We start from the raw sequence: 17,107 nt of genomic DNA on the forward strand, positions 1-17,107 counted from the left end.
ACTATTGCTTCAGATGCTTTTAATATGTGTCACTTCTTATCCAATAAATAAGCAATGACGGTGGGGAAAATGTTTTATTATCGCATTTAAAAGCGGCGCGCAAGGAGCAATACGCACGAGTCACCCTGTGTATAATTTCTTGATTGAAATCAGCTGATTGGTTTTGGTGCTTGCAAGGTGGGCGGACGTGGAATCGAACAACAATAAATTGGAACTTGTGTTTTTAGTTATTAGGTGAAAAACGAGGGCAAATAGCAATTCAAAATGCTATTTGTTAAATAGCAAACAAGACTAAAAAAGGAATGATGCAATCGATGGACCATGTTCATTTACACAAAGCCGAATCTCATACGCTTTTTGGTCGGCGCAATATGTCTTCTGCTGCTGCTTAACTTCCTCTGGACTTCCGATTCGGATGGCGCAAGCAATACATCTCTCAGCAAGTTAAGGTGAGTGCACAACTGATTAGCATTCTAGCTAGCAAACACATGTGATTAACCCTGTGTTTACAGCATACGGCGGGTGCACAAGTATGCACACATACACATACCCAAAAACAATAAAAATGACAGCGGGAGCGATAGAGAGGGCAATACAAACATCTTGCCCGCTGCTCCTTTGGCTCCCGTTGCAAAGGAGCGCGAGTTGCACTCTAATCGCAACTCGAGCTCACCAACAACCAGAACTGTGATTGCGACTGCAAATGCTACTTCCATTTCACAAGACTTAAATCAAGCGCATAATTACTTTCCGAATGATTATGCAAACAGCACCCAGAAGCCCGAAATGTCGTTGACACCAAACTGCACAGATCCTGATCCACGAGATGGTACGCAGAAAACATCGTTACATACAGCAGTTACTTAACTAATAACATTTACTTTTCGCAGGTGGACCCATCACGCCGAACACAACCCTCGAATCCCTTGATATTATTGAAGCAGAGCTGGGGCCTTTGCTGCGCCCAGGTGGCGCTTATCAGCCAACAGATTGCGTGGCACAGCATCATGTTGCCATCATTGTGCCGTTCCGCGATCGATACGCACATCTGTCGGTCTTCCTGCGCAACATACATCCATTCCTAATGAAACAACGGATTGCCTATCGCATCTTTATTATAGAGCAAACCAATGGCAAGCCCTTTAACCGTGCTGCCATGATGAATATCGGATACTTGGAGGCCTTAAAGCTTTATCAGTGGGACTGTTTTATATTCCACGATGTCGACCTTATACCCCTGGATGACCGCAATCTGTACAACTGTCCACGTCAGCCGCGGCACATGTCCGTTGCAATTGACTCGTTGAACTTCAAGTACGTCGAAATTATCTCTTGATCATTAGCAAATTCACATATCTGTCATTCAATTTATAGGTTGCCTTATCGATCAATATTTGGCGGAGTTTCTGCCATGACTCGACAGCATTTCCAAGCTGTTAATGGCTTTTCCAATTCGTTCTTTGGCTGGGGAGGTGAAGACGATGATATGTCCAACAGGTAGACAAAACAATATAATTGCAGAGTTGAAACACTAATTTACTTTTTCTTAATACAGATTGAAGCACGCCAACTTATTCATATCACGCTATCCGATTAATATAGCTCGCTATACAATGTTGAAGCATCTGAAGGAGAAAGCAAATCCCAAACGGTGAGTAAATAATTTAATTTACACACTATCCATTGTACAACTTTTTGTTTTCCTTCTTTAGATACGAGAATCTCCAGAATGGTATCGGTAAGATTGAAATGGATGGCATCAACTCGATTAAATATGAAATCTATAGCATCAAAGAGTTTCCAACTTTTACTTGGTATTTAGCAGAGCTAAAGAACTCAGAGCGCAAGAGTTAGCCTCAAACAGAAATCAGCAAATAATGCGAAGCCACAGTAGTTTCCAATTTTTCGAAAACTGCTGTCAAGAAGACAAGATTGCAATAAGAATCTCAATTCAGTGCAACGTTTTGAATATTACTTATATAATATGTACAAAAAATGACAACATTACTTTTTCAAAGTAGCCTAATTATCAAAGAATAATAGACACACATATTGTGTATGTAGCATGTCCAGTCAATAATATAGAATTACACTATGTACTTTTGGTAGTACTATTAGCCCCATTGAATATTCTATGTATTCTCGATGAATATGTGGACTTTGTTGATTTTCCGTTTTTGCCCTAAATCATTTTTTTATTAACGAATCTCTTTAAATAACTAGACAAAAAATTCTACACCAATTCCTACAAGGTGAAATGTAGATATTACTTTTGTGATATACAAATTGTTATTCGAGCAAAAAAAGATAATTACACGACGAAAAGACGCAGAGAAAATACATTGAATATTCGGTAAACCGAATCTATAGCATATACCCTTGCAGAAGATGTGGTAACATTCGATTTCAAATAATACTTGGCTATCATAATATCCTTAAGCGTACATTTTAATCGAATATCAGAGAAGGCAACTATTTGAACTGTTTAGTCTATAGAATCTCTTTTTTTATTTAGTGTTCCGATCCGACCGACAACCGGTTTTTATAAAACTCGTGTGCCAAGTTAAAAGAAAAAGTATTTTGATCACCCTCTGCAAGGGTGTTTATTACCTACCATACTTTAATATACAATACCAAATGTAAAACTTATAAAAATTACATTTTACTATACCAGAATAAATCTTTTACTATATGTACCAAACTACTAAGCTGTATATATTTCTTTGAATGCGGGTATTCATTCATTCATTATTCATCATCCATCATGCTATCAATACTGCTATGAATATTAAGCCCAAAACGACGACCAATTAAAAGTTTAATTTATCATTTCGTTGGTTAGATTTCGTTTTTTTTTTTTATTATGGTTACGTTTGTGTATTAGAGAATATTTATGGCTTTGTAACGACTATTTGTTACCTTTTTACGATAAGTCTGGGTTACATTTACGAGTACGTGGCGCGTTTTTAGGGCCAATGATTAGTAACAGATAATATTCGAGAAGGGAGCGGGGGGCAAGGGGAAACACACATACTTGTATACAAATTATGGCGAGTGGGGAATTAAATTCCGTGGCTCATTTATTAGTTTGGTATGCAAAATACAGTTAAAACAATTGGCTTTCAAAATAAAAACTTAAAATTATATTGGCCTGCTGTGGAGCTTGCTTTGCTTAGGCTTTTCACTGGTCACGTTGTAATATAAATGCTTTTCAGTTTTCAGTGGGATTGAGATTGACAATAGGGAGAAAACGTGTGAGAGCGTGAGCAAATCATTTCAAATTTGGAGCAAAAACTAGGTGTTAGGATAAAACTACTACCAAATCCAACAAAATGTTAGGCAATGCCTAGTTTAGAAATAGTAATTATATATACATACGATACGAAACGATATAATATATATATATAGTAAAACATTATATATCATATGTAAAGTATATAAATCAATTTGGTCAACAAATTACAACAATAAGAGCATTCATAGAGAGAAGCGAGAACCGAAAAAAAATTGATTAGATTAAATAGAAATATCAACGACAAGCTGTACTTAGGGGTTGGTTGGGGCAGGGCAGGAATTAGCGTTAGACCTATTAACGGCAATATTAGAATCCTATATACAAGTGTAATCGACTCGTTGCAATGCGAACTTCGCTTTCCCGATGCTCCTTTACATGATGGAGCAGGGCATGGCGCAGCAGAGGGGCAAGCACACTGGCACAACAGCTCCTCCAGACTTGGTTTTCGTCTTTGACTTGGATCCCGACTCGTACTCGTACATGCCTGAGCCCTTGGCCCAGCGACCCTGCAAGCAGAAAAAAAATTATTAGCAGGTTGCAATTGCGAATGCGAATTAAGGTCAACTTACGCCTCCCGCAGATCCAGCGTGCATTTCCTCGCGCCTGGTGATGATGGTGTCGTGGCCAGGTGGATAGTAGACCTCCTTGCCAGCCTTGTTAACGGAGGGCACATGCTGCTGCTGGGGTGACGCGACTGCAGTCTCAATCTCGCGCTTGCGCACTGGTGTCTCAATGTCCACACGATCCACATGATCGGTCTAAAAAAGGTAATACAAAATTGATAAGCGAAATACAGAAGTAGAACTCTATCTAACGTTAGCTTACAGTGTTGAAGGACTGCATCAGATCGTCCACACGCTGTGGTGGATTGCCATTGCCAATCGGATATTCCACACCATCCACGGGGAAGGGCGATGGGGTGCCATAGTCTGGGCCACCAGGACCGCGACGATTGTTTGTGGTATTCGATGTGGACGAGTATTTATATGTGTAGCTGGTGGTATTTGGTGGATAACCATTGCCATTCTGTGGTTGTGGATAATTGTTGTTGGGCAGCAGCTTCAGCGGAGCCGGATGTGGAGGTTCCACCGGGTACGGACCACCACCATTGGGTGGACCATGGATGGTATTGACTGTATTCGATGTCTCGGTCTCCTTGTAATAATAGCGATTGGTGCCGCCTGGTGGCAACTGTGGCTGTGCCGGGCTATGTGGTGATCCATAGTTGGGACTGTGGGCCGGACTGTGTGGATAACGCGGCTCCGATACAATGTTGTTTACATTATCGGTCTTGTGTATGTTGTAGACAATGGTGCGACTGCTGTTGGGTGGTCCACCATTTGGAGGACTTCCAGCTGGTCCCAGCGGCAATTGACGCGGCTGTGGACTCACGCCACGTGTGGTGGTCTCCTTGTGCTCGCGAATCTCGTACGATTGATTGGTGACCAATGGACGATCGTTGGGTTTGTTAAGGGTCGAGTAGCTCTCGGTGTTGTAGACAACCGTTTGGGGAATATGCGATGGCGACAACTGTGAGTAGTTCTGGCTGCTGGTGTTCGTGTTGTGCGTTTCGTGATGCTTGTAGCTGAGCGTGTTGTTGTTGCGATTGATCGTGCTGATGGTGCTGCCGGGTGCATTTGGTGGGATCTCATAGGTATAAGTGCGCACAGTGGTAGTCACCTTGGTGCCGGGTGCAGGCAGAATGCCATCGCTCAAAGCTATATCCTGCAGCTCTTTGTCAATGTTCACGTTGCTGGTCAAGGTCTGTGTGGTGTTCACTGTTGGCACCAGCTCGACATTGTTGTTGATCGTGCGATTGCTTTCATAAATCTTGGTTCTGCTCGAATAGTCGCCATTCGGGGAATGGGCTGCAAAATAATATAATTAATATAAGTTTACAATAATGAAGAGATAATCTTACCCAGCGTATAGGGCTTCTCCTTGTTGAGATACTCGTCACGCTTTAAGGTGTCCTGAAAGCTGGAGTACTTGGCCGTCGACTGCAGTGTGCTGTAGTCACTGGGATTAAAGGTTTCCACATCATCGTTGAAGGGTTGCTGGCCGCCAGAATGCTTCGTTGTCTTGATCACGCGCGTTGTCTTGGTGACAGTGCCAGAAGGATCAGTGCGTTCACTATTTAAATTTATAGGATTAGTCAATGAATAGTAGTTAATTCACAGTGCACTTACAGTGTTCTATAGCTGGTGCCAGTGGGCAGCGAATCACGCTCTCTGTTGGTAATCTGACGCTCCTGCTTCAGGTCCTCCAGCAGAGCATCCAACTGATCAATGTTCTGATCGGGTGTCTTGCTCTGATACGAGGCATTATTGTCGCTTGAACTTGAGTATTGATACGATGACTTCTTGTATGCATAATTCTTGTCGTTCTATTCAAATAGCAAAACAATAACGCCATCAATGTAAGGCTACTAAAAATGATTACTAATTTTACTTACACGTCCGTTCCATTTCGATGGAGTGTCTCTCATCGAGGATGAGTAATTTTCCGAGCTGCTCGAGTACTGCATTTCCAATTAATGTTTTCTGCTGCAAAATGACATCAAGCGAAAATATGGAAATTATTTCAATGTAAAATATGAGTGAGTCGTATTCTCATTCAGATTCTTATTTGTACATTAAGCGAGCTGGCTGCTCTGTGGGTGTAGAAGCAAGCGTAAACGACTTCACACTGACAGGTTGATTCAACGTCGTCGTCGTAGTCGTTCATAAGAATTTTAAGCATTTTTTGTATACATTACACCCACGACGAGACTGCGAGAGACTTTTCAATATGTACAAAAATGGTGAGTTGTTTTCTAGAACAACGATCCCAATTCCATGGTGATATTTTTGGCGCATTAATGGAGCTTAACTCATCTGAAGTGGGCAACACTTGGAGTGATTATCTGTCAATGGACCTAAAAAACGAAGAGTTCCCCTCCGATGCGTAAATTCTCTGTAGTCTCTAATCGATTACCAAATATTTACTATATTAGGTAGAAGAATTTTTTCAAAATGGAATTTTCACAAAATTTAAAAATACATTAATCTCCAAATATCGAAACAAAAATGAAATTTCATGTGGCCACAGTTCGTATACGTGTTATTGTTAATTACCAATTTGCGCCTGACATTTAATTTGTTTAATTGCAGCTCGCTTGGGGGCACATGCAAATTGTTTAAACAACCATATTGTATTATTATTATCGGGACTACGTCAGCTTTTGTTGTTCAATAACAAACATACATTTATCTGTCGCAACAAATCTCGCAACTTAAAACACGAGGTATACGAAAATAAAAAAATGATAATGACATTGATTTTCAGAACGGATATACATAAGTTAAAACAAAAACACAAAAGACTTGTAATTTCAATGTCAAACTGGTTTTCACTTTTAACGTGTCCTTTAACGTGTTCCTTTTTTGTCTGCCAAAAAATTTGCAATCAGAGAAACCTGTATCTTCGTTTGTTTGCCTTAAATTCTGTCTGGGTCTGAGTCGTATTTTATTTTATTTTATTTTTTTTTGTGATTTAGCCGATAACCTTGAGTGAGATTTTCAATGAATGACTTTGTATAAGGTGGATGGAAGACTGAGTGAGTGAGAGAGAGAGAGTGAGAATGACAGATGCAAAACACACAAGGATAGCCAAAATAATGACATCATTCTACAGAGAGTCGTAAACCGAACATTTTTTAACTCAAACTTGTCGCACAACAAAACAGTAAACAGTAAATGGAAATAAATCACATTGACTAAAGGTGACGCGTCAGATCAAAATTGAAATGAAGCTCCTTGAGACTGCGAGAGACATGATCGCAATAATCTGCAATTCGCTCGTATTCGTATTCCGTCGCCATATGGTCAATAGTTTAGCTAATAAAGAAGCTCACGTAAGCAGTATAATACATATATGTACATATATATGTATGAATAGACGATTATATAGTAGACGCACATAAAACATCATAATATAAATAAAAGGCTGCGTCTAATTGACGCCTGATCTGTGATCACACACAGCACGTTTTTCAGTGGCGCTTTGAGGTGAATTTATTTTCTTAGAACAACAACAATAAAGCACGCAACAACACAACAACAAGAGCACGCTGAGAGCACAAGTTGGAGCATTTAGTTGCGTGTGTGTGTGTGTGTGCTAACATGTATCTTTGTATGCATGCGTGTGTGTTTTTGTTTTTGCATACAATTCAAAATGATCTCATATAATCGGAACGAGAGACAACAAAAGTGGGAACATGTTGCTGTTACTCTTGCTGTTTGTGTCTGGCATTAGAGTGGGTGGAGGGGGCGGTGGTTCGGCTCGCAGAATGCTTGCGGCAGAGATACGTAGGCAAACATAAAATAAACAAAATAGCGAACGAACAACAAGTTTGAAATAACCGAAATGAGCAAAGCAAAGCAAGGTGTTGTTGCTGTTGCTGAAATAGCCGAAAATCAAATTGAAAACGTAGGCGAAAAAAGGCGTACAACTCGCACACACATACGCACATAACTCTTGCATATGTGTGTGCAAGTTCTAACGCCTGACTGTGTGTGTTTGTTGGGTTGCCAATTTGTGTGGCGCTGATGACGCTGCTTTCGTTGTTGTTTTTGTTGTCGCCTCCTCTACCACCTACGCAGTCAGCGCACAGTTCAATCGAGTCAGCAATACATTGAAAACAGCATAAACAAGCAACACACACACCGTTTGAACTTGGCTAATTTAAATTGACTCAAAATAAGCTAATGTAAAAAAAATTGGTCGTTATAATTATTGTTGTTCGCTTTTTGATTTAAATTTCAATTTACCAGTAAAATACTAGAGAGCGAAAGAAAGAGAAAGACAGGGAGCGTGGCAAAAGAATGGCTGCTTGACAGGCAAATAATGTTTTCGTCGCCTTTTTGTTCATTGCGATGCTTTTGCCAACAAGAGTTGTGTATGTTGTATGTGTGTGTGTATGAAAACAAATAATTCTAAAAATAGTTCACTGCCACTGTTCTTTTGGCTTTCAATACTGCTGTTTGTTGTTGCTCTTGATACGAAATTGAAAAAAAACCCAAAAATATAAAATAAAACGAGTGCGCTTCTCCTCCTCCAAATTTTGTACATGATTCATCGCAACCCAACGTAATGCATATAAAAATACATGAAGAGGATGCGATGCGGATACAAAAAAGCAATGCGTATTTTTATTGAACACAAATTGAATTTCTCTTTGCTTGTAGAGTGCGCATACACACAATAACATGTTACAATAGATACAGCTACATGATACACTAATACAGACATATATACATCACGTATACGTAGGGAAAAACTGAAACTCGTTTCTACTTTGTGCGTTTGTCGCCGTCATCAGTTTGTTTTCTAAGCTCGTCTGACAGTTCAATAGATAGCTAGATTCCGTTGATACACGCACACATAGACGCTTACTTGCACATCCACTACTACACATGCATTCAAATTATAAATTCACAAAACACTCACTGTGCACTTTTCCAAAACCCAAAATGAATGGTTGCAGACTTTTGCCTCGGTCTTGTTGTTGTTGCTGACAGCGGCGTCGACAGCGAGTTCAGTGTTCAGCCAAAAGATATATTGCTACAATGCGCGGGCGCGTTAGTCTTAGAAATTCGTTTTGTATATGTAAGTGTGTGTGCTTTTTAGTTGTTAGTGTATGTATTCGTGAGACGACTACTACAAAACGTAACGGTAACGGAACAGCCTTGCTTTCAATACGCGTACGCGCGTCGCTGGTTTGTGCAGTACTGACTGAGGCTTCAATTTTGCACTTGCTGTGAGCAGAGCAGAGCAGCGCAGAGATCGAGTCGGATCCACAATGGACTGACCTGCAGGTTATGCTAGACGTTTGCTGCTCATTTGCTCTTGCTCTCACACTCTCTCGCTCTCAATCTAGCCGCGCATACGTCACTGCTTTGTTCAGCAACAAAAAGTAACAAATCAAATTCAATTTGTAAAATTTAAGTTTGAAAAGTTTTCGAAATATGCTTGTTTACATTTTAAATGTATTGCATTGGATTTTCAATTACCATTTTAATTTAATAATAAACAACCAACTTCAATACCTAAAACCTCACTCATTATGCCCAAACACATGCGAATTTCTAACTCAAATATTTGAGTTTGTGACGTCATGCCCACTCTCTACTCAAAGACAAACGACAAATGCGATCAGACCTGTTGCGCTCACATTTTAGAATTCGCTCAGCAAAGCATCCAATTGGCGCTGTCAAAGATCTGCTCAACAAAAGCTTATTTTTTGCGTTGTAGTCTGTACAAATCAAACACACACATACATGGGGAGCTTTTGGCTTGGCGGCTAAATTGTAAATAAAGTGTGAGTGCTTTTGTATTTGCATTTTGCTCCCGACAAAAAAGTCAAGTGTATTTTATTTATTCATTCATATTATTATTAGCGGTGTCCATGGATTTCGTAATAGATCAGAGTTTGTTATTATTAATAAATGTTGTATGTATGTAGTTTAGCATTTCCTTTTACAAAAAACGGTAACTTAGTTCACTCATAAATTGCGTTGTAACTTGAGAGCTCTCAAGCACGAAAACATTGGCTGTGCTCAATAAGAAATACATATGTATAAAGAAAAAAGGAATCTAATCCTTGGCGGGCACCTCAATGACACGTGGCTTATCGATGATGCGTGCCGTTTTGTTACCCTTTTCCACAATGCCAATGATCCAGGCCTGGTATCCCTCCTGTTTCTCAATGTCCTTGCAATAGGCAGCCGCCTGTTCACGTGGCAAGCAGATGAGCAATCCACCTGACGTTTCAGCGGAATGTCCTTGCAGCAGCTGGAACATGTTGCCGCAAGCCTTGGCTACAGCGGCCATCTTGGCAATCACGGGTAGATTGTGTATAACAAAGGACACGTCCTTCTTCTGATGGGCGGCCAGAGTCTGGGCATGACCCAGAAGACCAAAGCCGGTAATATCCGTAGCACCATGGGCATTGTACTTGTGCATTAGTCGGGCGGCTACGCGATTCAAACGCGACATGGAGCTCATGGCACGGTGATAAGCCTTGCGCACATCTTCCTCGGAGACGACAAGCTTAATGCGATTCCAGCGCTCTGGCTGATCGATCCACTGATGCGCATTCACGGCCACCTGGGTGCCCAGTGGCTTGGTCAGCACCAACACGTCCCCGACCACAGCGTTGTCGGGCACAATGTACTCATTGGGTTGGCAAATAGTGGAAGCGACGCCGCCAATGGTGCACCAGGGATTGACAACGCTCTGTCCGCCAGTGACGGTAGTGCCCGCCTCCAAAGCGGAGTCTTTAAAGCCACGCATTATCAGCGGAATCACCACATCGCGCTCCTTCTCTGTCATCTTGGTGCTGACTGCAAGCAACATTAGCATATTGTCACAATCAGTGACGCCCATCGCATACAAATCACTTAGCACATTGGCGCACGCTATTTTGCCCATCATGTAGGGATCATCGACAATGGGATAGAAGAAGTCGGTGGTCTGGACCAGGCACAAGCCGCCATGGCGCAGCGGAATGACGGCACAATCGAGTCCGATGCCAATGCGGGGAATGGCCACGTTAAGGAACTGAGCCTCCTGATCCTGAGCAGAGTAATCCTGCTGCAGTGCTGACACCAGTTTGGAGAGCACCTCTTGCGGCACTTTGCAGCCACGTCCCTTCAAGTCGGCGAAACGTGTCAGGCGGAAAGATGCGTCCAGATCGTGGGCGGTGGGATCGAAGGGGCGACGCAGCTCAGCATCGCCACCGCCATGTAGCTCGAGATGAGCAGCATTCAAAACATCTGCAGCGTAACTCATTGTTGTATTGTATGCTATGCCTGTGGATGAAATGTTATTGGAAGATTAGTTGATAAGTTCCAACTAGAATTACGCACTTTTTGCCGCCAATAAAACGGGCGGCAGCAAATAACTCGCGTTCTCCCTAGACACAAATACATGCGCAAACAGACGTGTATGTACACGGATTTTTAGAGCAAAGTAGTGTATGTGTGAGTAGCGCGAGCTGCGATTGGGTATTCGTACGATGGCGGCTGAATCGGGCGAAGTCAGTATTTCTCCCCGTCGTCAAAGAACAAAACGTGAACAATGTCCACTTTCTTCAATTTACAAAATCCAAATTTTGGATTGTTTTACAAGTGCACAGTTTGCCATTGCGTTTTATAGCGCAATATTACTTACGTTAAATGTTCACAACAAAGACAATTTGCTTAATAACCGGGCAAAAATTTTTTATTTAGCGCGTTGATTTTGCTTTTGCACTGCTGTCGCTGTCTGAATATGGTTGCATGTGCTGTATATCGATGTTCGAACTATCGTTTTGACAACTTAAGCGCTGCCAACTGGTTTCAAAAATGATTGCGCGTTGCAGTTTCTTGTTTTCGTTATTAAAATAAATATTTACAATTTGTAAAGTAAAATTAATTTAAATTTGCATATAACAATGAGTGAAAATTGGCGCACATTTATAAATTTATTATGTGCACAAATAACTAAAATGCAGCATATAAACAAAGTCAGTTGAAGCGAACGGGCAGTTGCGAAGCAGAGTTAAAGAGAAGCGGAACCTGTTGCGCGAGCGCAGCTTAAAAAAAGTAAAAGTGACGAAAGAAACAGTTAATAACGATGTGTTAACTCTCATTCATACGAATAAAATTGGTTAATTCTGGATATTTTCGTTTGCAGCTAGCTCGCTAATGTGTTACAGTTAATCGGAACTCGACAAATCAAGAGACTCAAGCAACAAACTCGCTCTTGCCATGGCTAAAACAATTCGCTGACGACACCACAACAATACCAATATACAAACAAAGAAATAACAAGTTAATAAGTTGACCATGATTCAGCTACGCCTGCGCATACTTGTTCTCTGCGTGTTGCAGTTATTCGCTTTGGTCCGGTCTGAATACGTTTATGGCGAACCCGAATATAAATGTCCCAAGAAGTAAGTTCTTAACTACCATATAGCTAAGACTATTAGAATTAATTGCAATTATGTTTAATTGCATTCCCAACAGTACTTCCGTTTTTTTACACAAATTAAAAGTACCTTTAAATGCTATATACAATCAAGTTATTAATTATTACATAGAAATACAATTATGGAAATTATCGTGTAATTTCACTTTTCGGATAATTTCTTTATTTTCGTTGCATGTGATTCTTAGTTTTGTAAGTTTTGGCTTAATTTAAATAATGCAATGTTTCTTATTATCAATATTTCATAATTTAATGAATTTCATTGTTGTGCAGACCTCAGATCTTGTATCCCTGCCTGTGCACCAAGGGCAGTGATGATGGACTCTTCCTGCGTTGTGAAAACACCAATTTGGCCACTTTATCAGTGGCCCTGCAGAACTTGGCATCGCTGGAAATGCCCATTGAGGAGTTGACCATCTACAAGGGGCACTTTGGTAAGCTGTTTTAATAATTTATTCGTAACAGTGATTAAATTCGAGAATGCTCATTATTATCGTTTGTTATAGTGCGTCTTTTTGGACCGCTCTTTGCTCACGTAAAGGCGCGTGTTTTAATCATTGAGGAAACACCGCTTGCGACCATCGATGACTATGTGTTTTATGGCATGAATAATACTTTAGAGCGACTCCACTTGATTCACACAAATCTGAGTCATATTGGTCCGCTGGGCTTTGGCGTAAGTAATGATTTCGCGTCTAAAATGTATCATATGTTAAGCAATCAATGAATATTACAGATCCTGGGCAAAACTAGCCAAATTGTCATTGAAGGACATGCTTTCGAACAACTACCAAAGGATCTCTTTTTGGGACAGGAGATTACTAACAGATTAGAAATTATGCGACTCACAAATGGACGCCTAAGTGATTTGCCCGTGGAAACATTTCAACCTCTGCGCAAACTAAAAACCTTGGACTTGCATGGCAATCAACTGGAGAACCTTAAACGCAATCAATTTAAGAATCTACGCGAATTGGAAGTACTGGATATTAGTCACAATAAAATCAAGAAATTGGAGGCGCAGCACATCTCCGATCTAACCAAGTTGGGTTGGTGCAATGTCTCGCATAATGCACTCAACGAATTGAGTCGAGGAACTTTTGCCAGAAATTCAGTACTTAAAGTGCTGCAACTTTCGCACAACAACATTGGCAAACTGGATGCGAATAGTTTTCGTGGCATGCGTTTTTTGCGTCGCCTTTTTCTTAGCGATAATGTCATCAAAGAAGTGGGACGTGGCACCTTTGGATCTGTTGCTCGCATCGGCACAATTGACTTGGCACGCAATAAACTGCAGAAGATTGAGTATCAGATGTTTACGCAAATGAACTACGTTGAGGTAAAGAATTTCTTTCACAATCTGTAGCTTATGATTAATTTGAATTGTTTTTATGTAGCTGCTAGATTTGGCCGAGAACAACATTACCAAAATAGAGAAGAACTCATTCAAAGACATTTATCAAGCAGTCATTAACGTGTCGCACAATGCTCTAGAACTAATTGAAACCGCCGCCTTTGAAAACTGTGTTAATATTACAGTACTTGATCTATCGCACAATCGATTGAGCAACTTTTCGCGTCGCAGCTTCGATGAAACAACCTTTGCCACTGAGTTTCAGCTTAGCTTTAATAGCTTAACTAATTTGGCACATGTAAGATTACCGTTTATATATTTTCTATTGATATTAATTATTTAAATTTTAATAGGTTCCCTTGCAAAACATGTCTGGTCTGCGCGTGTTGAATGCATCCCACAATAGCATCAGCGAGATACCCAAGAACTGCTTCCCCAAGCTGTACGAATTGCACACAATTGATGTATCGCATAACAACATCTCGTCCATATTCAACGGCGTCTTTCAGACACTATTTTCACTGCGATCACTAAACCTGGCTCACAATAGCATGGAAGAGATTAAGTCCTCAACATTTGGCACATTGCCAACGCTGCTGGAGATGGATCTCAGTTCCAATAAGCTAGTCTCCATAGTGCGTGGCTCGCTGGCCAAGCTGACGAGCATGCGGGAGCTAAATCTGAATAATAATCAATTGGAGAAACTGTTTCAATTGCCCATTTCGTTGAATGAACTACACCTGAGTCATAACAACATCAGTTCCATACCGGCGGGCACATGGCCTGTTATGAATTCCCTAATTTACTTGGATTTGAGCCATAATCAGATTGGCGATAGCCTAGATGCACAAAGCTTTGTTGGATTGCTGGTGGTGCAGCGATTACTGCTGCAGAATAACGGCATTACCCAGCCGCCAATGGAAGCAGTTGCTGTCATGTCTACGCTGCAATATCTCTATCTGGAAGTAGGTTTTAGTCTTTAATCATATCTCATCATATCTTAATATTCTGTCTGTTTTTAGAACAACAATATCAGCGTGTTGGAGAAGGGTGCGTTTGGCAAGCTGCCCGTTCTGTTTGAGCTCAATCTTTACAACAATCAAGTGCAAGACATAAGGTAAACATTTAGCCACATCATTCTGTTTACCAGCTAATTATTTCATCTGTTTATAGTAAACGCGCGTTCGAGGGACTTTTGCAGCTGCTCACGCTCAATTTGTCGTCGAATGGCATACAACAGCTGCCAAATGATATATTCATTGGATTGCCCTCGCTGCGTACGCTGGACTTGTCCCACAATTTTCTCTCCAAATTGGACAATAAAACAAATGGTGTGCTGGATGATTTGCTCAGTTTGGAGAGGCTAAATTTGAGCCACAATCGCATTAGCTTTGTGACTAAGAAAACATTTCCATCGCATCAGTATATACCGTACAATCTGAAGTATCTGGACTTGAGTTACAATCAAATGCCGGTGCTAACTTATGACATAACCTTTGGCACTAAGAAGCTGGTTCAGCTGAATCTATCGCACAATCAAATCAATGAGCTGCGTCGCGGTGTCGTCTCCAATTTTACATCACTGCAGCTGCTGGACTTGTCCAACAACGAGCTGGCAAACCTAATGTCCGAGGAGCATATCTTTGATTTGCCCAAGAACTTGAGCAGCTTGATTGTGTCGAATAATCAAATCTATCATATGCCCTTTGCCAATCTCGAGAAGACGCAGTCATTGAAGTATGTTGATTTAAGAAACAACAGTCTGGAGGACATTCCCGCATCGTTGGTTGGCAGCATGCGGAATGGCAGTCAAGTGCTGTTCTCTCAAAATCCACTGTATTGCGGCTGCAATCTGAGACCCTTGAAGCACTACATGCTGCAGCAGACGACGCCTAGCGAGGATTGGCAAAACGTTGTTTGCCGCACGCCAACTCTGACGAGGGAGCAGCATTTGCTGCAGGTGGATGATGAGCATTTGAATTGCCTGGAAGATGAAAAGGAACTTTATGCGGGCAGCGACTATGAGCAGCTGACTGACGTACGCTTCCGTGAGGTGAAAACGTAAGTAGAGCCACCGCTTTTAGATCGACGTATACGTAATTTTTTCCACTTTTGTTTGTAGTACCAAGGTAGGCAATCTAACACTCAGCTGGTTTGTCTCTGGCATCGGCGACGTGGCCGACTTTAATGTGTACGTGCGAAGTGGCGGCAACGAGTTGCTCCATCAGGCGGATTATGCCTATAACCAGCGAACAGCCCAGATTGCCATTTCAGAGCTGCAGCAGCATGGAGAGGAGAAGTTGCGTGGTGCCGAGATCTGCATTGTATCGCGTGATAGCGATGGCAAAATACGACGTTGGTTTGCCGGCCAGTGTCAAGCGTTGCCATCCCTCAAGTTGCCAAGGACCTTTTTCTTTGGCAACTTTAATGTGAGAGGATCGGGGAGTGTCACAAAGTCGCCGTTTACCTGTGTTCTATATTTAGCTTTAACATTGTTTGTTGCCTTTATTCATTAAATATATAAAGTCACAGAAGAATAGACGCCTTGTGTGTTTACTGGCAGCACGCACAGTAAGGACACGCGCCGCTCTGACCTTACTACATGCCACACACAGTTGCCAACAGTTGAAGTTGAACATGTGCGCGCCGCCCTGCGCACATGTATTTGTTTACTTGGTCGCCGTTGCCGCCATCACTTCGATTGTGTTGGTTGGTTGGGAGGGGGTGAGGCGGGGCCGGAGGTCGGGCAGGTCGTCGTTTGTTGAGCACAATTGAGAATATGTTAAAGCCCTACCAGCTGATGCGCTCGAACTTTCATTCACAGCGCAAACACAAAGGAACGAGGAGGCAACTCAACCACTGCCATTTCGTTGTCTCTCGTTTGACGTTCGGCTCGCTTCGGCTGTTTGTTGTTCTTGCACGAGCAAACGTCACAGAATGACGATAACGTCGGCAAAGGCAACGGCAACAGCAACGACAGCGACAACAACGAAGACGATTACGTTGATGACAGCAGCTACACTCAGAGAGCGCAGCAAGGACTTTGAGCAAAGGCGAAAGCTTGCCAAACAAATGCGCACTCGCATGATAGTGTGCTCAACTCGGCGAGTGCACAGTGGTGGATCAAATTGTGTGCCATGTGTAAGTGGAAAGATAAAAGAAAAATGCTTCCGATATTCAAATTCACTGGAGCTTATATTTTGCAATAATATCAATATTAATAATATAAAATTTGCTCTTATACATATTAAATCGACAATTTGGATTAAATAACAAAATACTTAAAAAAAGGAATTTATTGTATTAAATATAAAATAAAATATAATATTTTATATATATATAATATAATTATTTTGTATTAATATTATTTCATTTTGCTTTCACTGAATATGTTCCACTTTACTTCGTCGCAGACAGTGCACACTTAACTGGCCGCCACTGTATCG

At 41.3% G+C, this 17,107-nt stretch overlaps 4 protein-coding genes and 1 long non-coding RNA gene across 5 annotated transcripts; 3 read left to right on the forward strand and 2 right to left on the reverse strand.

Annotated features, from left to right (window-relative positions):
• The first annotated feature begins 159 nt into the window (after positions 1-159).
• LOC132792432 (beta-1,4-N-acetylgalactosaminyltransferase bre-4) lies at positions 160-2,127 on the forward strand. The gene is made up of 6 exons (XM_060801810.1): positions 160-449; positions 513-829; positions 891-1,314; positions 1,375-1,497; positions 1,556-1,651; positions 1,713-2,127. Exons 1-6 carry the CDS (start codon positions 322-324, stop codon positions 1,852-1,854), a joined length of 1,230 nt encoding a protein of 409 aa, XP_060657793.1. The 5' UTR covers positions 160-321; the 3' UTR covers positions 1,855-2,127.
• Positions 2,024-9,068, reverse strand: LOC132792429 (mucin-5AC). Its single transcript, XM_060801807.1, has 7 exons — positions 8,786-9,068; positions 5,751-5,841; positions 5,485-5,681; positions 5,217-5,428; positions 4,121-5,163; positions 3,865-4,053; positions 2,024-3,801 (listed from the first exon to the last, which is right to left on the reverse strand). The coding sequence occupies exons 2-7, from the start codon at positions 5,820-5,822 to the stop codon at positions 3,667-3,669; spliced, it is 1,848 nt and encodes a 615-aa protein (XP_060657790.1). The 5' UTR covers positions 5,823-5,841; positions 8,786-9,068; the 3' UTR covers positions 2,024-3,666.
• LOC132792433 (uncharacterized) lies at positions 5,931-6,757 on the forward strand. Its single transcript, XR_009633003.1, has 3 exons — positions 5,931-6,098; positions 6,291-6,384; positions 6,448-6,757. It is a non-coding gene; the product is annotated as an uncharacterized LOC132792433 (long non-coding RNA).
• A 638-nt stretch (positions 9,069-9,706) lies between the features above and the next one.
• LOC132791574 (inactive selenide, water dikinase-like protein) lies at positions 9,707-11,650 on the reverse strand. The gene is made up of 2 exons (XM_060800557.1): positions 11,510-11,650; positions 9,707-11,148 (listed from the first exon to the last, which is right to left on the reverse strand). The coding sequence occupies exon 2, from the start codon at positions 11,126-11,128 to the stop codon at positions 9,932-9,934; it is 1,197 nt and encodes a 398-aa protein (XP_060656540.1). The 5' UTR covers positions 11,129-11,148; positions 11,510-11,650; the 3' UTR covers positions 9,707-9,931.
• Positions 11,651-11,767: 117 nt separating this feature from the next.
• Positions 11,768-16,198, forward strand: LOC132791565 (toll-like receptor 3). Its single transcript, XM_060800536.1, has 10 exons — positions 11,768-11,922; positions 12,014-12,272; positions 12,581-12,741; positions 12,814-12,983; positions 13,044-13,646; positions 13,705-13,959; positions 14,015-14,626; positions 14,684-14,778; positions 14,835-15,722; positions 15,784-16,198. Exons 2-10 carry the CDS (start codon positions 12,166-12,168, stop codon positions 16,175-16,177), a joined length of 3,285 nt encoding a protein of 1,094 aa, XP_060656519.1. The 5' UTR covers positions 11,768-11,922; positions 12,014-12,165; the 3' UTR covers positions 16,178-16,198.
• The last annotated feature ends 909 nt before the right edge of the window (positions 16,199-17,107 follow it).

The sequence above is a fragment of the Drosophila nasuta genome, chromosome 3, assembly GCF_023558535.2.
Source record: "Drosophila nasuta strain 15112-1781.00 chromosome 3, ASM2355853v1, whole genome shotgun sequence".
Lineage (NCBI taxonomy): Eukaryota > Metazoa > Arthropoda > Insecta > Diptera > Drosophilidae > Drosophila > Drosophila nasuta.

Coding starts and splice junctions, on each gene's coding strand:
- LOC132792432 (XM_060801810.1), top strand. CDS start 322: ATGTTCATTTACACAAAGCCGAATCTCATACGCTTTTTGGTCGGCGCA. Junction 830..890: donor AGATCCTGATCCACGAGATG/GTACGCAGAAAA, acceptor TACTTTTCGCAG/GTGGACCCATCACGCCGAAC. Junction 1,652..1,712: donor GAGAAAGCAAATCCCAAACG/GTGAGTAAATAA, acceptor TTCCTTCTTTAG/ATACGAGAATCTCCAGAATG.
- LOC132792429 (XM_060801807.1), bottom strand. CDS start 5,822: ATGCAGTACTCGAGCAGCTCGGAAAATTACTCATCCTCGATGAGAGAC. Junction 5,429..5,484: donor GGCACCAGCTATAGAACACT/GTAAGTGCACTG, acceptor AAATTTAAATAG/TGAACGCACTGATCCTTCTG. Junction 3,802..3,864: donor ACGCTGGATCTGCGGGAGGC/GTAAGTTGACCT, acceptor TTCTGCTTGCAG/GGTCGCTGGGCCAAGGGCTC.
- LOC132791574 (XM_060800557.1), bottom strand. CDS start 11,128: ATGAGTTACGCTGCAGATGTTTTGAATGCTGCTCATCTCGAGCTACAT.
- LOC132791565 (XM_060800536.1), top strand. CDS start 12,166: ATGATTCAGCTACGCCTGCGCATACTTGTTCTCTGCGTGTTGCAGTTA. Junction 14,779..14,834: donor AATCAAGTGCAAGACATAAG/GTAAACATTTAG, acceptor ATCTGTTTATAG/TAAACGCGCGTTCGAGGGAC. Junction 15,723..15,783: donor CGCTTCCGTGAGGTGAAAAC/GTAAGTAGAGCC, acceptor TTTTGTTTGTAG/TACCAAGGTAGGCAATCTAA.